Source organism: Oryctolagus cuniculus, chromosome 1, assembly GCF_051225735.1.
Source record: "Oryctolagus cuniculus isolate XC-2025 breed Fujian yellow rabbit chromosome 1, ASM5122573v1, whole genome shotgun sequence".
Classification (NCBI taxonomy): Eukaryota; Metazoa; Chordata; class Mammalia; order Lagomorpha; family Leporidae; genus Oryctolagus; species Oryctolagus cuniculus.
Genome location: NC_142867.1, coordinates 184,131,892 through 184,150,723, shown reverse-complemented (window position 1 = coordinate 184,150,723; position 18,832 = coordinate 184,131,892). Strand labels below are relative to the sequence as shown.

General features: G+C 37.3%; 1 protein-coding gene across 4 annotated transcripts in view; it reads right to left on the bottom strand.

The window, feature by feature from the left end:
• The window catches only part of FOCAD (focadhesin), a 381,374-nt gene that overhangs the window by 112,210 nt on the left and 250,332 nt on the right, over positions 1 to 18,832 (bottom strand). For all 4 annotated transcript variants that reach the window (XM_002708074.6, XM_017340978.4, XM_017340982.4 and 1 more), the window contains 3 exons: positions 12,959 to 13,093; positions 9,132 to 9,182; positions 7,762 to 7,845 (listed from right to left, as the gene is read on the bottom strand). In XM_002708074.6, the coding sequence (XP_002708120.1) occupies positions 7,762 to 7,845; positions 9,132 to 9,182; positions 12,959 to 13,093 (270 nt within the window). The remainder of the gene's footprint in view (positions 1 to 7,761; positions 7,846 to 9,131; positions 9,183 to 12,958; positions 13,094 to 18,832) is intronic.

The following is an 18,832-nucleotide window of genomic DNA, read 5'->3' as shown; positions in this document are numbered from 1 at the left end:
TAACAATTCCTGCAGACTGCCTTCTTCATAGGTCCCCAAAGAACCATTTCATTTAGGAACTGCACTGAGTCAGGACTCTTGCAGGGGGATAAAAGAAAACAGAAAGAAAATGCTTCTCTTAAGTATAATAATCTCAACTCCAGTGAAGCCCTTCAACCATAACTAGTGTTCTCTTCATTACTGAAGGAAGAGTGAAGGCAATGTGATCACCGAAGATTTTCCAAGACAAGATTTAATTCAGATTCAGTATTGAGCACCTAAATCTCAGAGAGAAATTCTGCTTACAGAAATAACAATCAAATGTGCTCTGGATAGAGCATTGCAGTATTCTGTTGATAATACTGTATACCAGAGAAACCCTGGCATGTCAGGGTTTTTTGGCTGTGACATAAACGGTTTTCCAGGTGTTTTCTGTTGGATAAATATCTGAAATTTTCTAGTTGTAGTATCATCACAAGTTGTCTTAGATTCTAACCAGCCCTAGAGGCCTCAAAAAGTCCTGAAAAAGGAGAAAATTTTGTGTCCTTCTGCCTTGCTTTCTGACTTTTTACTCATCATAATACCTTTGGAAAACAGTTAAAGGGAACTCTTATATACAGCCCAGTAAATTCCACTTCTAACCAAGATAAATGAAGATATATGATCAAACAAAAACTTAATCATGAATATTCATAGCAGTATTACTTATCATAATACACAAAAAGGGAAGCAAACTACATGCACATCAACTGATGACTATATAAATAAAATGTGGTATATTCATATAATGAAATATTATTCAGTCATAAAACAGAATAAAATATATATACATGATATACATGAAAGAACCTTAAATGCACAATGCTAAGTAAAAGAAGACAGTCACAAAAGAGCACATCCTATATGCTCCCATTTGTAAGAAAAGTTCAGAATAGAAAATAGATTTTTTTATAGACAGAAAGTAAATTGGTGGTTGCTTAGGGTTGAGATTATGGTGAGTGGTAAAGGGTTTCTTGGGCCGGTCCTGTCGCACAGCTGGTTAAAGAACTGGCCTGAAGTGCTGGCATCCCATATGGGCGCCGATTCTAGTCCCAGCTACTCCTCTTCCAATTCAGCTCTCTGCTATGCCCTGAGAAACCATAGCCCAAGTGCTTGGGCCTGAGAACCCACGTGGGAGACCCAGAAGAAGCTCCTGGCTCCTGGCTTCAGCTTGGCTCAGCTCCAACCATTGCAGCCATCTGGGGAGTGAACTAGCAGATGGAAGACCGCTCTCTCTGTCTCTACCTCTCTCTGTAACTCTGTATTTCAAATAAATGAAATGAATCTTTAAAAAAATAAAAATAAGGGGGCCAACACTGTGGTACAGAGGGTTAATGCCCTGGCCTGAAGCGCTGGCATCCCATATGGGCACTGGTTTGAGTCCTGGCTGCTCCTCTTCTGATCCAGCTCTCTGCTATGGCCTGGGAAAGCAATAGAAGATAGCCCAAGTCCTTGGGCACCTGCACCCGTGTGGGAGACCTGGAGGAAGCTCCTGGCTCCTGGCTTTGGATCAGCACAGCTCCGGCCATTGCAGCAATCTGGGGAGTGAACCAGAGGATGGAAGACCTCTCTCTCTCAATCTCTCTCTCTGCCTCTCCTCTCTCTGTGTAACTCTGACTTTCAAATAAATAAATAAATCTTAAAAAAAAAACTAATAAAAAATAAAAATAAGGGGCTGGAGCTGTGGCTCACTTGGTTAATCCTCTGCCTGCGGCGCCGGCATCCCATATGGGCACCGGATTCTAGTCCCGGTTGCTCCTCTTCCAGTCCAGCTCTCGGCTGTGGCCTGGGAAGGTAGTGAAGGATGGCCCAAGTGCTTGGGCACCTGTACTCCCGTGGGACACTAGGAAGAAGAACCTGGCTCCTTGCTTCGGATACGCTTAGTTCCGGCCTTAGCGGCCATTTGGGGGTGAACCAATGGAAGGAAGACCTTGTTGTCTGTCTCTCTCTCTCACTGTCTAACGCTATCTATATAAAAATAAATAAATAAATTTAAAAAAAGGGGTTTCTTTCAGGTGGACAAATACTCTAAAATTAAACTGTGGTTGCTCTTTATTAATTGCACAATTCTCTGAATAAACAAAACAACTTAATCATATACTTTAATCCTATAATATGTGAATTATATGTCAATAAAGCTATTTTTTAAAAAGGAAGAGCAGAAGAAGGGAGCTTCTGACAGAGTTGCCATGGTTGCCAGAAAGAAGGACTTCAAACTAGTAGGGACGTTATACCAAATTATCAAAAACTTCCCAGAATTATTTACTACAGAAGAGATATGATCACTTTTACACACAGCTTATCCTGTCCAGACATTCTGCTTCATTACCCTAACTTAAATAAAATGAGTCACAGCACCCATGACATCATTCTATCTAAGAGTTACTAAAGAAAGAGTTGAGGATGAAGAAAATTGACCCACCCATAAATCTCAAATTGTTTTATTTCACAAACTCATTACTAGGTGCCTGTACTAATTTATCTGCTATACAGTGAATAACATATTTCTAAATCCTGAATAGGCATTAATAGTAACACAGAAATTAGAAATGTACTCTAGCCGGCGCTGCGGCTCACTAGGCTAATCCTCAACCTTGCGGCGCTGGCACGCCGGGTTCTAGTCCCGGTCGGGGCGCCGGATTCTGTCCCGGTTGCCCCTCTTCCAGGCCAGCTCTCTGCTGTGGCCAGGGAGTGCAGTGGAGGATGGCCCAAGTGCTTGGGCCCTGCACCCCATGGGAGACCAGGAAAAGTACCTGGCTCCTGCCATTGGATCAGCGCTGTCTACCAGCTGCAGCGCGCCGGCCGCAGCGGCCACTGGAGGGTGAACCAACGGCAAAAGGAAGACCTTTCTCTCTGTCTCTCTCACTGTCCACTCTGCCTGTCAAAAAATAAAATAAAAAATAAAAAATAAAAAAAAGAAATGTACTCTAAGCATAAAAGATATATTCTGTGTATTTACTTAAAATGGTAAATCAACTCTTCAATTTTCATTTCCTAATGGTGAGCTGGTTCTCCTGGATAAATCAGCATTTACTGCTAGACCTGGGTTCCAATACAACTCCCTCCTCCTCTGCTCACCTCTTGAAGAATTGTTTGTTTCATCTCCCTATGTTAACATCTGTCTTTTCCCTTCATTTGTGTGCAAAAAATGAGTAAGTTCAATGAGAATACTACTAGGAAGAATCAAGAGAAGTCAAATGAAAGAAATAGTTATAAAATTTCAGCAATTATATTACCCACAAAACATCTAGGAAAAATTGGACTATATTTAAGGCACATATACACTACAATACCCTTCCAGTCATGGTTAAACATTATTTAAAAAATTTCTTCAATAGAAAGACAAAGATAAAATGACAAATTACTTTTCAAATCTTCTTCAGATTGAATACTGAAAAGTTTAGCCTACAAAATATTTGGCTGTGGATTCTCATCCATATAACCTTTCATCTACCTTTCCATATATGTAAAATATGAAAATCCAAGGATCTGTGCATAAACAGAGGATTTTTATTTGGAACACATCAAGTATCTGTATAAATTCAGTTAAAAAGAGAAATGACTTCTAATAAATACAGTGACATTCACTTAAATCAAAGCCAAGTGGATTATACCATATTTATACCAACCCTGGGTGCATAATGAGCTTTTCTATATTACTTCTAAAATTAACTCCAGAAATCAACAAAACAATCTATCTTATGATTGCTATAAAAAAGGTTTAATTTTTAAATAGCTGAATATTTTTAATGAACTGAGGTCAGAGACAAGAATCAATAACCTCTACCTAAAAGTTTATCCATTACTGATTGTTTTACCATAAAAACAATCTGTATCATTTTCTTGTTATCTCTAACAATGCACATCACTTTTTGTTATCTTTTTTTTTGTGGCAAGGGAATAGGGTAAATAGCTAAAACTAACAGATGAAATTCATTCTTGTGTATGTTTCAATATTAGAATCAACATGTCCTCAAAAGTCCCTCTAAAATTTTGTATCAACTTTAGATTTGCATACTTTGTCATTAAAAATGACATTGTTATAAACCAACAAGACATATTCCTTCAATAACAGCTTCAACTCATATGACAGAGCCTAGAACATACTACATATCAAATAAATAATTGTTAAACATATGCAAGCATTTAGTGCCCATCACTAAATCATACAGAAATTCCTCATTTAAAAAAAGTAATAAGAAAGATGAATTAATGAATTTGGTATTCAGATCTCCAACTCACATGGTATCGCATTGAGCTCTACTACCCATAATTTCCATCTTATATTTTAGTTGTGCCATTTCCTGCAATCCTCAATCCTTCTGATGTTTGCCTCTCCTTTTTATTCTTTTTGTTCTACCATTCTGTTAACTTTCAACAAATTGTCACTATAAATTCATGTCCATCAATCAATGAGAAATATTTAAGTAAATTTGAAGATGTAGAACGTGTGTCTTAATTTTTGAATTACAACCCACAAAAATTGTCATACTTATAAGGTGCATTTATATCAAGTTTTTTTTTTTCATTCTATGTGAAACGTACAGTGGACTCACAGGTTTATTTCACAAGTTGCTACAAGTAGAAAGAGACATGCAGGATGTACTTTTACTGGAAATGTATATGGATAATCTTAAATTTTGTTAGTAAGCCAATTGCCCTTGGTACAGAGTGAGTAATCTTCCAACAACAAAGAGCTACCTTAGTTTGTACATTATAGAAATCCCTGCTTGGCAGGGACTTTGAAAACAGTTGAAAATATGCTTTTATAGAAAATGAGTCGGGGCCAGCGCTATGGCACAGCAGGTTAACACCCTGGCCTGAAGCGCTGGCATCCCATATGGGCACTGGTTCGAGATCCAGCTGCTCCACTTCCAATCCAGCTCTCTACTATGACCTGGGAAAGCAGTACAAGATGGCCCAAGTCCTTGGGCCCCAGCACCCACATGAGAGACCTAGAAGATCTCCTGGCTCCTGGCTTCAGATTGGCGCAGCTCCAGCCATTGTGGCCAATTGGGGAGTGAACCAGCGGATGGAAGACCTCTCTGTCTCTCCCTCCCTCCCTCACTCCCTCCCTCTCTCTCTCTGTGTGTAACTCTGACTTTCAAATAAATAAATACATCTTTAAAAAAAAAAAGGAAAGAAAATGAGTCTATTTTACCCCACTGCCATCACCCATAAAACAGAGGTGTAGTGCTGACCTGGTTGTATTGTTAGCCTATTGGAAATAGTCTGGGACATGAAAACAGTGACATTTTCTGGACTTGCAGTCTTCTGGTATTCAAACAACCAGAATGAAATGCCGCAATCAACACAAAGAAGTATGCATGGTGTCATCTTGGAAACAATGATTCTCCAAGAAGAGATGTCCTCTGTTTCAGAACATGGGCGCCCAAGTGGGAGAGATTCTCTCACACCACTTATACCTTCTCAACTTAAACCTCAGTTGAGATTACTCACCATGGAGAATCAGGGTTACTTTTTAGGGTAGATCATATCCCAGAAGGGGTTTAGGGCAGAACAACAACAACAACAAAGTAGAAAAGCACAGCCATGAAAGGTATGTGTCATAGCTTTGTTTCTAACTCTTCACTTTCTAACTGTGAATGCCCAGAGAAACCCAGTTCTAAGTATATCACAACTATAGGTGGTAAAATATATAAAAAATTTTATGGCTATTCAGGAATCAGAGGGTATAGAAGAGTTAGATTAAGGGAGTGGCTATCATTTGAGAATAACATTTAACTGTGTAAAACTCTTACAAACATAATCATAAATAGAATATAGCCCTAAAGTTGGAAAAAATAGACATGTCAATACTGCAAGAGGTAGAGATTAAACAGTCAAGAGTATGTGGGAGTTATTTAATAAGAGCTATTACTCCAGTTGCAGTATTTCAGTTCTGCTAAAAATAAAGACTTTTTATGATGTGATCTAAATAAAAAGCTGCTTTTTAAAAATAATAAAAGCTACATCCTATGTCAGAGTACCTAGATTTCAGGGCTGGCTCTGGCTCCAGCTAATGAAGATCCTGGGAGGGAGCAGGTGGCGCTTGAAGCAACTGGGATCCTTCTATCCACTTGGGAGTCCTGGTCTGAGTTCCCAGCTCCCAGTTTCCATCCACTGTGGGCATTTAGGGAGCAAACCAACAATTGGAGGACTCTTTACCTCTATCTCTCTGCCTCTCAAATAATAATATTAATGATCATAACAATGTTAATAAAAGGTATCTCTCCAGATGTTGTAGCTAATCTATTGGTATGCATATACACACCAAGTTCAACATATAATTTTTTTCTCTTTGTCTTTGTTAAGTAACAATGGACACTTAGTCACCAGAGTACAATCTGAAGTTCCATGATTTTTAAATGTAAGAATTATAAACATCTTTACTTCAGCCCTTCCATTTGTGATCACTGCATGACAAATCAGACAATCTGTCATAAGACTCCTCAAAAACATAGTTAATCCTGCCTTACTTAGGATTTAGTTTTTAAAGGACGCTACCTGCAATCTTTTTTATATGGTGACTTCATTTCAGTAAACAGAAGTTTGTCTGTTTCCTGCTGGCATCTAATCGCTGTATAAACCCAATCCATAAGAAAAAGCCAAATGTCTAAGGATTCCACAAAATTCACACCAAATTTCTTCATCAATTGATCTCCCGGACAAATTCTGGGTAATGTTATACATATCTTCATGTAACACAATGCCTGCCTTACACTGTAATGGAATTTCATAAGTATCTGTATGCATTTGATTAGTAGTAGTGACACTAAATGTAAAACCAGATATTGAACTCCTTAACATGATCAAATAATTTAAAGCAGTTATGTCAGGTAGATATTAGGCAAGGCTATATGTTTCTTTTTTTTGACAGGCAGAGTGGACAGTGAGAGAGAGAGACAGGGAGAAAGGTCTTCCTTTTTCCATTGGATCACCCCCCGATGGCCACTGCAGTCGGTGCACTGTGCTGATCCAAACCCAGGAGCCAGGTGCTTCTCCTGGTCTCCCATGTGGATGCAAGGCCCAAGGACTTGGGCCATCCTCCACTGCACTCGTGGGCCACAGCAGAAAGCTGGACTGGAAGAGGAGCAACCGGGACAGAATCTGGCGCCCCGATTGGGACTAGAACCCAGGGTGCCGGCGCCGCAGGCGGAGGATTAGCCTATTGAGCCGCGGCACCGGCCACTAAATGTTTCTTAGTTTAGTCTGAAAACTAAGGTAATACTATCCTATGTGCTGCCTTTCAAAGATCGTGATACTTTCCTTGTCCAGTACTCTGGAGCTAATCTATATATCATTTCACACTATACTAATAGAGTATATTCATGTGGCATTCATCACAAATAAATATTTTTAGCTGCACAAGTGGTATTAAACCTTAGTCTATGAAGGTCTGAAACAGTGCGCCAACTTGACTGCAAAGTGGTTCCTCTAAGTGTGGATCTTCTGGACCAAACCATATACCCAATCATCTTATGAAAACTTCATTAGCATTATAGGTGTCCTCCACCTTTTCCAAGTGATTTAAATTCACTACCTGTGAATCCTATGATGTTTATTATCTTTTAAAGAGTAAACAAATTATGAACGCAAATACTTATTTTGTGTGAACAACATATCTAGAGTTATATAATGATATACAGTCATCAGGCAAAGATCTCTTAGGAGGAAGAAAAAAAATAAGTCATGAAAACCATCAAAGTAAGGAGACACCAGTGAAAAAGCAGATATGCTTACCTGTTCAGGCAGATGAAGAATGGTGTGTTCCCCTGCACTAAAGTGGGACAGAGATTTATATGCAGCATTTGCTACAACTGGGTCCTAGATAGGGTAAAAGAAATGAAAACAAGTAAAAAAAAAATAACATATGTGAAACACCAAATCTGGAAGAAGAAATCCTTCCCTTACCTATCCCAACATTTACAGTCAGTGCTTTGGAAACAGTTTTCAAGCCACTTTTAGGGCAAAACTGCATTATCTAGGAATTTCAGAAGAGAATTCAAGGAACTTTATCCTCATTTCAAAAGAAAATACTGATATAAGAGTGAAAGAGCCTGAGGAGTGGAGTTAGAACCATTGGGAAAAATTATTGGCACCATATATTTTTCCTAAGAATTTGTACCAACTAAAAATACAAAGGGAAATAATATGAAAGGCAAAGGGATAGGAAACATTAAATTTTTTCCTAAACATAAAGTAACTCATAATTGTTCAGGTCCCCATGAAGGAGTATGGATTAATGGTAGCACTATGAGGGTGTGGAGACTGACAAACCAAGGTTTCCTTTCTGATTCTCCACCACCTACTCACATGCAAATTGGCCTTTTTAAGTGAAGTTCCTTCACCCAGGAGTCAGTCATAACACCACTCACACCTTCTTCTCTCTAATCCCTGATTGAAAAAAACCACTGAAACAATGCACTGGATTTTTTGTGTGTTTGTCATACTTCTTGGTAGGGGAGGAGTAAAGCAGGAAAAGATGAAGGGCCACGTAAAAACATGAGTTAATGTCAACAGTCCTTCTTTACACCTCGCAGATTGAAAAATATTAAGTCTACTTTATGGTGAGAATGCATAAATGGGAAGAAATCAGGAATAATTTTTAAAACCCAAGCTTATCAATAGTAATATCTTTTTTAAAAAATCTTAAGCCATCATTTCAAGGGAGTTATATCTTTTATTCTAAAGAGTCTTATTTAGGAGCCGGTGCTGTGGCACAGCAGGTTAACGCCCTGGCCTGAAGTGCCACATCCCATATGGACGCAGGTTCAAGATCCGGCTGCTCCTCTTCCAATCCAGCTCTCTGCTATGGCCTGAGAAAGCAGTAGAAGATGGCCCAAGTCCTTGGGCCCCTGCACCCGTGTGGGAGACCTGGAAGAAGCTGCTGGCTCCTGGCTTTGGATCAGCACAGCTCTGGCCGTTGCGGCCAATTGGGGAGTGAACCAAAGGATGGAAGACTTCTCTCTCTCTCTCTGCTCTCCTCTCCCTGTGTAACTCTTTCAAATAAATAAATAAATATTTTTTTAAAAGTCTTATTTAAAAAAAAAAAAAAGAATCTTCTTTTCCCAGCTTTTGCTTTGAGTTGTTGCTAACCCTTGTGACAATACCTTATTTTGAGTCTGGGTCCAGAGGAAGCTGAGGACTTGAACTTTAAAATTCTGAAAAATCAGTAAACACCAGAATAAAATTTTAAGACAAAGTTAAAATTGAGAATAAACAATCATAATTAGCAAATAATAGAATTAAATCACTTTTTAAACTTCACCAATAGTAACTGGCTTAATTTGTGTTTATCCACCATTTATAAATTGAAAATGCTCAGAAACAGGCATATCAACTGAACACAAGATATATAAAACATACTGAGATTTCAAGATTATTAAATTTAGAAATCTGACCATTTCATACTGACCCCTCAAGTCCTAATACAAATATCATTTTCTTATGTCACTGTTCCTGATCCCCTACCTAGAAAAGTGTTCCTTTGTCCAACTGACCATATGGCACATGGCACACTTTAGCATCTGGTATGATTAACTCCCTACTAAGTTGTATACTCCTTGGGGCAGTGACTGTGTCTGTCATTTCAAAGACAGAGCTGATGGAGCCCAGGATAGTTCCCCAATGATGACAAATATTGAATAAATAATGGAATGAGAATAAAAGCAACTTCTTTTCCAACACTTAGTATCTTCTTCATTTCAGTCACATATAATGGCTTGCCACTATAAGTCAAATATTCTCCTATATCCCTTCCCCTTTGCATATACCATCCACAAAATTTCAATGGGAAGCAGCATTAAATGAATTCTTTAAGACCCAAGTCTAATAGCACCAACTATAATAAGGTTTCCTTGGATTTCTCCTAAAAATGCTATTTTTCTACCACAGATTCATTGTTCTCTGAATAAGTGTACTCATCAAATGTTGTTATAATATCATTTCTCATGTTTTCTCCTTTGCCCAACTTTGAACATCTGGGAGGTAGGAACTGATACCATGGTATAATGGAAAAATATAGGCTATGAGTTCAGGTATCAGCTTTTTCTTAGTAATTATAATCAGATTATTTACCTTGTACATAACAGATCTCAATAAATATTTGATTAATAAATGGATAGGCCTCTTAAAATCTGTTTCATTAGCTATGAAATATAAAATAGTACTTTCATATCAGATACTACAACTAATTGGTATATAATAATTACAAGAGTGCTAGAGAGTTACTAGGTACTCAATAATAGTAATTATTATTATTTATTAGTATCTATAAGCCCCAGTAGAGCTTTAATAAATATATTGAGTCAATTAATAAATGTACCAAGCACTGTGCTAAGCAATTGAAAAAAAAAACCACTGCAGTTGAATCAATGATTCCATTTTCAATAAATTTGGAATTTAATTGAGAAAATGGTATGTACATATATATGTTTTACACTATAGAAATAAATGTGCTTAAACAGATTAAAGAGTGGGGCCGGTGCCATGGTGCAGCGGTTCAGCTCCAGCCACTGCGGCCATCTAGGGAGTGAACCAGCGGATGGAAGACCTCTTTCACTATCTCTACCTCTCTCTGTAACACTGTCTTTCAAATAAATAAAATAAATCTTTAAAAAAAATAAATTAAAGAATTTTGGGAACAACAAACTGCTGCTTACAGACAAAAACTAAAAGAACTGCATTAGTTAAAAATAATCATGATTCCTAAAACAAATTTTAAAATTATATATATATATATATATATATGTTCACAAAAAGGTAATTCTAGACAGAGGAAACAACACAAGCACAGGAAAAGAAACAGAAATGTTTGGAGACAAATAGGAAAATTATTAATGGTTCAGTTTTTCTGGAGTACAGGATACAGAGCAATGGAGTAAAAGCTGGATTTAGGAAGGCCTTATTGACAGTATAAAGACATTGGACTTCATTTATTTTAGGCAAAAAGAAAACATAAAGGTGAGTAGGGAAAGAAATGACCAAAAAAAAATGTCTTGGAAAAACTAAATTCAATTCTAGTGGCTCACATCCAAATTAATTCTAAGCAGTTAAAACAAAACAAATTATCTAAATAGACATGGAATGGAGAGAGGTAAGGATAAAGGGGAAGGAAAAAAAATCTTTCCCTCTGTATTTCTGCATTCCTGCTTCCAAAGGCATGGTAGTCTCTGGATTCCCCGACTCACCAGCAAAGTGACTGGGAGAGAAAATACGGACAGAATGACCCCCAAATATTTTGTCTGAACAACAGAGGAACCCTAATATTATATAATATGAATATAAATAAAAAATAAGATAGCAGTGAAAAAGATGTGAAATCTAAAAGAAAAAAAATAACCCAGAAGACAATTTGCTAAGCAAGCATAAGAAACAAACACACAGAATCTACTTCATACACTGACCTGTAATAGGATCCAAATAACCAAAAGCACATGAAATACAATGGTATATATGAGTTCATCACTTGAAGACAGAAAACACATTCAGAAAATACCCTTACACTGGATTTTAGTCTTAGCTTAGCTCCTTATCAGTAACCCTGCAGACTCTGTGACTATGTAAGAGCAAGTATCTATGAATCACATCCATAAAAAAGACTGATAGGGAACTATATATCTTAGGTCTGACAAATTGATCCTTCAATACTTTAAAACAAAAGCCCACATGTGAGAATTAAATCAAAATACCCTGTACTGTTTAGTCATTCATTCAACAACTACTTACTGAATATACATAATGCGCCAGGCACTCAATAAGGACAAATTTGATTTTATTTATTTTGCAGCCTTTAGAGTGATTAGAAATATTATCCTAATCCTGTTCAATTACTTGATCTAAAACATGTAAGGGACTATTAATAGAATTTTAAGGAATGGTAGTTTACAAAGTCTATGAAGTATTAAATCCGGCTTTGTTTTTGTTGTACAAGATTGCTTTAGCTATTCAAGGTCTCTTGTTAAATCAAACTAAAAGTTCACCAAAATAGCGAGTAAAAATCAGCTGCTGCTCTTTGAAGGAAATGGAACAAAAGATGAATATGGAAGAGATTATGGCCTGGCCTACAAAAGTAGAGACATAAAAGTCTTCTCCTCTAACTCATTTCATTCAAAGAGGCAATGAGGAAAGCATCAAGCAGTAATGCATGAACCTTATGCACAGAATCTTCCACTAAGTGTCAGCCACCACAAAAACAACCAGTGAAATTCATACAATCGGAGAAATTTGTCTTGTCTTCATTAAAGTCATTGTAGCTTATTTTCAAGAACATAAAGAGGCCGGCGCCGCAGCTCACTAGGCTAATCCTCCACGTGTTGCACCGGCACACGGGGTTCTAGTCCCGGTTGGGGCGCTGGATTCTGTCCCAGTTGCCCCTCTTCCAGGCCAGCTCTCTGCTGTGGCCCGAGAGTGCAGTGGAGGATGGCCCAAGTCCTTGGGCCCAGCACCTGCATGGGAGACCAGGAGAAGCACCTGGCTCCTGGCTTCGGATCAGCACGGTGCGCAGGCTGCAGCGCGCCGGCCGTAGCGGCCATTTGGGGGGTGAACCAACAGAAAAGAAAGACCTTTCTCTCTGTCTCTCTCTTTCACTGTCTAACTCTGCCTGTGGGGGGGGGGGGAGAAGATTTCAAAATGGAAGTCTTACACACTCTATTGGTTTAGAAACACTATTTTTAATATACTGACTTTGTGAAATCTTCACCAAACTCTAATAGTAAACACACAGTAGGCCTTATGTAAGTAATTCTAAGAGACACAGAATTAAGAGGGGTAGATATCCTAGTATTTCTAAGGATCCACAAAGATACGAACATGGTATCAGAACAAAAAAAGTTGAAGGATTTTTGTGAAACCAAAGGTTAGGAAGTTACTTCAAAGGGTAGTAACGTACATATTTCCAATAGAGAAACAGGCAATTTGCTGAGCTCCAACTCCATACCTCATATTCAGCTGTATTGACTGTTAAGGAAGGAACCAGAGAAAACAGTTCACTTAGGGTCTTCAAAATGAGAGGTCTTGTATCACAACTCAGCTTTGGGGACAGAGCATTCCAGGTAGAGCGGATGCAAACAACCTGTGAATCAAAGTTGTATTTATGAAATGCATGCAAATTAAAAAAGAAAAAGTTAATACCCAACAAAACCACCACTCATATAAGGCCGTGAGTTAAGAGTACTACCTTTTATAATGAGATAAAACAAGAAATCAGTAAGAATATTCAAAGATTTCACAAGGTACTATCCCTCAAAAGAATTTACTTAAGCCAATATCAATTGCTCTTTTACCATATTGTTGGCGTTAACACAAAAACCAATCGATCTCAATCTCTCTCTCTCTCTCTCTCTCTCTCTCTCTCTCTCTCACACACACACACACACACACACACACATGTATTCACATGCGAGATTAACATTACAATAGCTATATGTGTTAAAGACACATTCCTTGAAAAAAAGATCAGAATACTGTTAGTGTATCTCTTAAATTGAGTATCAATAGTTCTTGTTGCTTTTCAATCCCACTAAAGCTACACCTACTAAGAAAATTAGGGCATTATTATTCATAAATCATGCATTCTCAAATCAACCACTTTACAAGCTTTTAAAGGAATTAGGAAAAGAACTATTATTTAAAAAATAATTTAAGATGTTTTAAAACTTATTTCATATTTTTGAAGAGGCAGTTATATAAACATCAACAGAAATGTTATATCATTTTTAACTTGACCCAATTTTCTCAAACTAACTGCTCTTGGTTCATTTAAATATCTGCTTCAAATGTCTTCTTTAATTCAATTCCAGCCACAGCAGATTATTTTTTCACTGATAAGATATTTTATTAAAATTTTAAAACAGGCTGATAAATTGCCAGCATGGATCAATTAGATAGAATTTAGCAAGGATTAATCTTCATGAAATACTCATCTCTTCTATAAGCAGCAATTAACACATACAATTTATCTCTATCTACAAATTTTTTAAAAAACCTACAAGTGGTAGTAAAAGATGTCAAAGATAAATGAATAATATATACTTAAAAGGCACATATTAAGGAGACACTTAAGAAAAGCCAGTAGAAAAATCATATCTCAGAAAACTTGGCTTAGGACTTTGCTTTTATTTCTACCTTCTATGAAACTGCAGAAGAATACATGGTATTTGGTATTTGGAATCCACTACACAGATCTGGATTCAACTAACATTTACCAAGGGCATTACTACAGGTCAGCCATAATAATAGGCACATTTACATGATGATGTAAATTCAATATTATAAATTATAAATTATCAATATCTGAAACAAAAAACAAATCAATTCCTTAAAGGCTACCCCAAGTCCATGACCAGAGTAACACATAGTACTAAAAAGAACAATAAAATATGAAACATAATCTAAGCTTACCAAAAGCTTATCAATTATTGATAAGAGAAATATATGGGATTCTAAATTATTGTAAGACAAGGTGCATGATTTGATTCTGCACTATTGTGAAATGAAAATAGTTTCAAGAGAAACCACAGAAGAAAGAAATCATCAGATGGGCATTAAGAAATTCACATGAGTCTTGAGAGGGCACTTGAAGTAGGAATGGACAGAAATCATGCAGACATACCACAAGCAAAAGGAAAACACAAGTCAAACACAAAACAGCATATTGCGGGCACAAAAAGCATGGTGGGGAAAAGACTGGTGGATCACGGAGTACCTGTAATACCAAGGCTGTTCAGATCAAAATCAAAAAGAAAAGAAACCTCTGAAAGGATTCTGAGTTGAGGAACACACTAAATTTTAAAAACTACTATTAAAGATCTATTCGGGGGGTGAACCAACAGAAAAGGAAGACCTTTCTCTCTGTCTCTCTCTCTCTCTCACTGTCTAACTCTGCCTGTAAAAAAAAAAAGATTCAGTTGGTGACCTGAGAGCAAAGGAAAGCAATCACCAACACATAAACATCTCCAAAGGTATCCAAAATGTTACACTCAACAAACTCACTAATTGTTCATGTTTTCTCCTCACTTTAAATGTCTATCCAATTCTAATCTATGATGGTTTAAAACCTAGGTTTTATTTAATTTTAAAAAAACTTATTTATTTTTATGTGAAAGGCAGAGTTACAGAGAAAGGGAGAAGCAGAGAGAGAGAGAGAGAGAAAGAGAGAAAGTTCACTCCCTAAATGGCTTCAATGACTAAAGCTGGGCCAGTCTGAAGCCAGGAGCCGGGAGCCAGGAGCTTCCTCTGGGTTTCCCATGTGGGTACAGGGGCGCAAGGACTTGGGCCATCTTCGGCTGCTTTCTGAGGCCAGAGCAGAGAGCTGGATCAGAAGTGGCGCATCCACGTCTCAAATCAGTGCCCATATGGGATGCTGGCACTGCAGACAGCAGTTTACTCTCTATGCCACAGCACTGGCCCCTAAAATCTCACTTAAATCCCACTTCCTAAATTAAAGTTTCTCTTAAAATTCAAGTTCTCATTTTATCCCTATCTTTCCTCCACCTTCTAATACTTAGAACTCTGTGCCACCCAATTTAGCATTTGATTATATGCTGTCTGGTATTGTTCACTATTTTAATGTATGAAAAGTGTCTCTTCTGCTAAAAGACAATGACCATGTCTTACTATTCTCATTCCCCAATCTGCAAGCACTGTAATAAGTATGTAACAGATTACCAGTATTTATCAAGTTCTGATGAAAGGGAAACACTGAGGGATGAAACAAAGACTAGAAGCCTAAAAGAACCTGGGAAATGTTGGGAAAGTGAGAAGAGCCTTCAGCCTGGGTGAGGCTGGGGTGGGGAGGGGTAAGAGGGTGAGGGAGGGAACAATAGGAACCAATGGGAACATATAAAAAGAAAGCAAACTGGAAGGAGGAGCACCTTTGCAGGCGGATACATGAGTTCAGTTTAAAATATGCTTCATTTGAATTGATGGAAAGATGGCAGTGAGAAATACCAGCAGGCAAGAAAAAAAGACTACAACTCAGATGTGAGATTAGTGTAGAATAGCACTGTCATTCAAATATTTCTATAAATCACTACTCCATGAGTTATCATGAGGTAGTATGAGGTAGTATGCTTCCCACCGCCACACTTTATGGATTGACAAAAACAATCTGTGGCTACCAATTACAGAAATACAAAAGGACCGCTGCCCTTTCCATGAGTGGGGAGTGAGGCTACATCCTCCAAATATTTTCAAGGGTTTAGTAAAATGAAAAATAAACTTTTTAGGACTTCGTCCTAAAAAATTTGAAAACTGACTCCCGAAATGATATTCTGCGTTTGAATTGTGAGAAAATAGCCCAGAATCCTAGCCGTAAGGCATGCAGGGAATATTTGTAAACCCAAGTTTGTCTATAGGAGCAGGAAAATCTTTAATTAAAAAAAAGGATGCTCTGACTCTGACCTCTACAACCCTGGGCTATTCTTGACTAGATCTTAGAGATCTGGCCTTAAGGCACTTTAGATTATACCCATTACCAACCCCTATGTCAGCCTCCTTGAACTTATAGATCTGACCCAGTGGCCTTTTGACCTGTGGACTCAGCTGTAATATTCTAGTCTCACTTTTACTGATTTGTTCTACCCCCACTGTTTATTACCTGTTGACTAACATGCTTTCAAACAACAGATCGACTCTGGTTCTACCAATATGATAGATCACACTTGAAATGATATAAAAAGTAGAAAATTCTACATATACACTTGAACTCAAAAGAAAAAAAGAAGGCATTGTCGGTATTTTTGGGTGCCAAAAACAAAAGGGAAATACTTCCATTGAGGAAGCTGTCGGTTTCTGTGACTTAATAGCTCCTTTCCTGCCCACACAGAAATAGGAGATACATATGGACAGCAGCCTATATAAGGCTGGGAGTTAGAACATAGCCCTAACCTACATTAAAAACCAGCACACTTCCCAAGTGCTTGGGCACCTGCACCCATATGGGAGACTGAGAGGAAGCACCTGGCTCCTGGCTTCAGATCGGTGCAGCTCCAGCCGTTGCGGCCATTTGAGGAGTGAACCAACGGAAGGAAGACCTTTCTCTCTGTCTCTCCCTCTCACTGTCTGTTAACTCTACCTCTCAAATAAATAAATAAAATCTTAAAAAAAAAAAAACAGCACACTTGAAAAGCTATACCCTTAGCTAAATGGTTGGACTCAAAAACACAGAACTGAGAAATTTACCTTAAAAATGGTAGTAGTGAGCTTGGGGCACCTGGGCTATTCTGGAAGGATACTACCTTAACACATACCCCAAATAATTCACAAAGAAAATAAACTCTTCCAAAAATTATTTTTAAAAAACTGCAAACCATAAATTATATAGTTGACATGAGTAAAAGTATATAGTTGACATGAGTAAAAGTCAGCAAAAATAAGTTATTTCTTACTCAGTGGCAGAATATATCATGATGGAAAAGAAGAGGAAACCCTGAAAAAGAACCAAATGAAATCTCCAGAAATAAAAATTACTGAGGTAATCATTTAGCCTAGTGATTGGGAAGCCTGTGTTCCATATGGGAGTGCCTGGGTTTATGACCTGATTCCAGCATCCAGTTCCAGTTTTCTGCCAGTGTAGATGCTGGGAAATAATGGGCTTATGTGGCTGTCATCCACATGCAGGACCTGGATGGAGTTCCTGGCTCTGGGATATAGATGATATAGATATGGATATAGATGTATAGATATAGGTTTAGATGGAAATTATTAATCTAATTGACAGTAAGTTACTGTAAGTGTAGCCCAGAAAGATAAGTTATATAATATATATATATATAAAAAGTTCAGTCATGTAGCATTGATTGAGGTCATTTTTCTTATGTTTACCAAAAGTTTCAAAAGGATGTTAATTTTAGAATGTCTCTCAAAGAAGTGGTTGATTCCAGAGATAAGACAGAGAAAATTTAAAGCTGGAGTAACTTACTGAGCCAAAACATAAGTATTCAAAACAGGATGTGGGCTTGTTGAAAGAGCATAACAACCAGTCTAAAAGAGCTCCCAATGGCCAAAGTTTAAATAATTTGAACAACAAAAATAACAACAGTAATTAGATTACAATCTGTAGCATAAAATAAATACACATGAGACCTAATTAAGATAAATAAATAAGGGAGAAGCAACAATTTCTTTTATTGTAATTAATAAATGTAGAAGCAAGAGAAAATTGGTAAATTAGGTAAATGCAAGAATAACTATGATAGGTAAGATCTACTGGTGGATGGTAAAATTAGGCAAAAGTTTGAGGACAAACAGGACAACTGCATAGTCTCAAAGTATTTCCCCCAAGACATTTATTAATGCAAAAGAAAAACCAATAACTTTGCAGTAGAGAAAAACAATACATATTATCTTAAGCAATCTACCAATCAGTGTTATCAACAGCAATGATGCATATAAACATCATGTATGCCTGATTTGAATACAATGTAAAAGGCATATTATTTCAGAAATATTCTTGCCGAAAATTTGTAATCTCAATCTAATTATGACAAAACATTGCATATATCCAAACTGAAGGATATTTTACAAAATAACTGATGAGAACTCTTCAAGAGCATCAAGATCATGAAAACCAAGGATATTTAGTAAATAATACAAATTGGAAGACTTTTGGAAATTTGAAAAATAAATGCAATATGGAACCTGGATTGGATCCTGGAACATAAGTAAGAAAATTAGTTAAATCTGAAAAAAAGTTTGCAGTTTAGTTTAAAGCATTACACTAATTGTTGAACTCTTTACTTAGTATATAGTTGGTCTTCTGTATATAAAGTTAACAGAAAATGGATCTTAGTGGAGAATGGGACTGGGAATG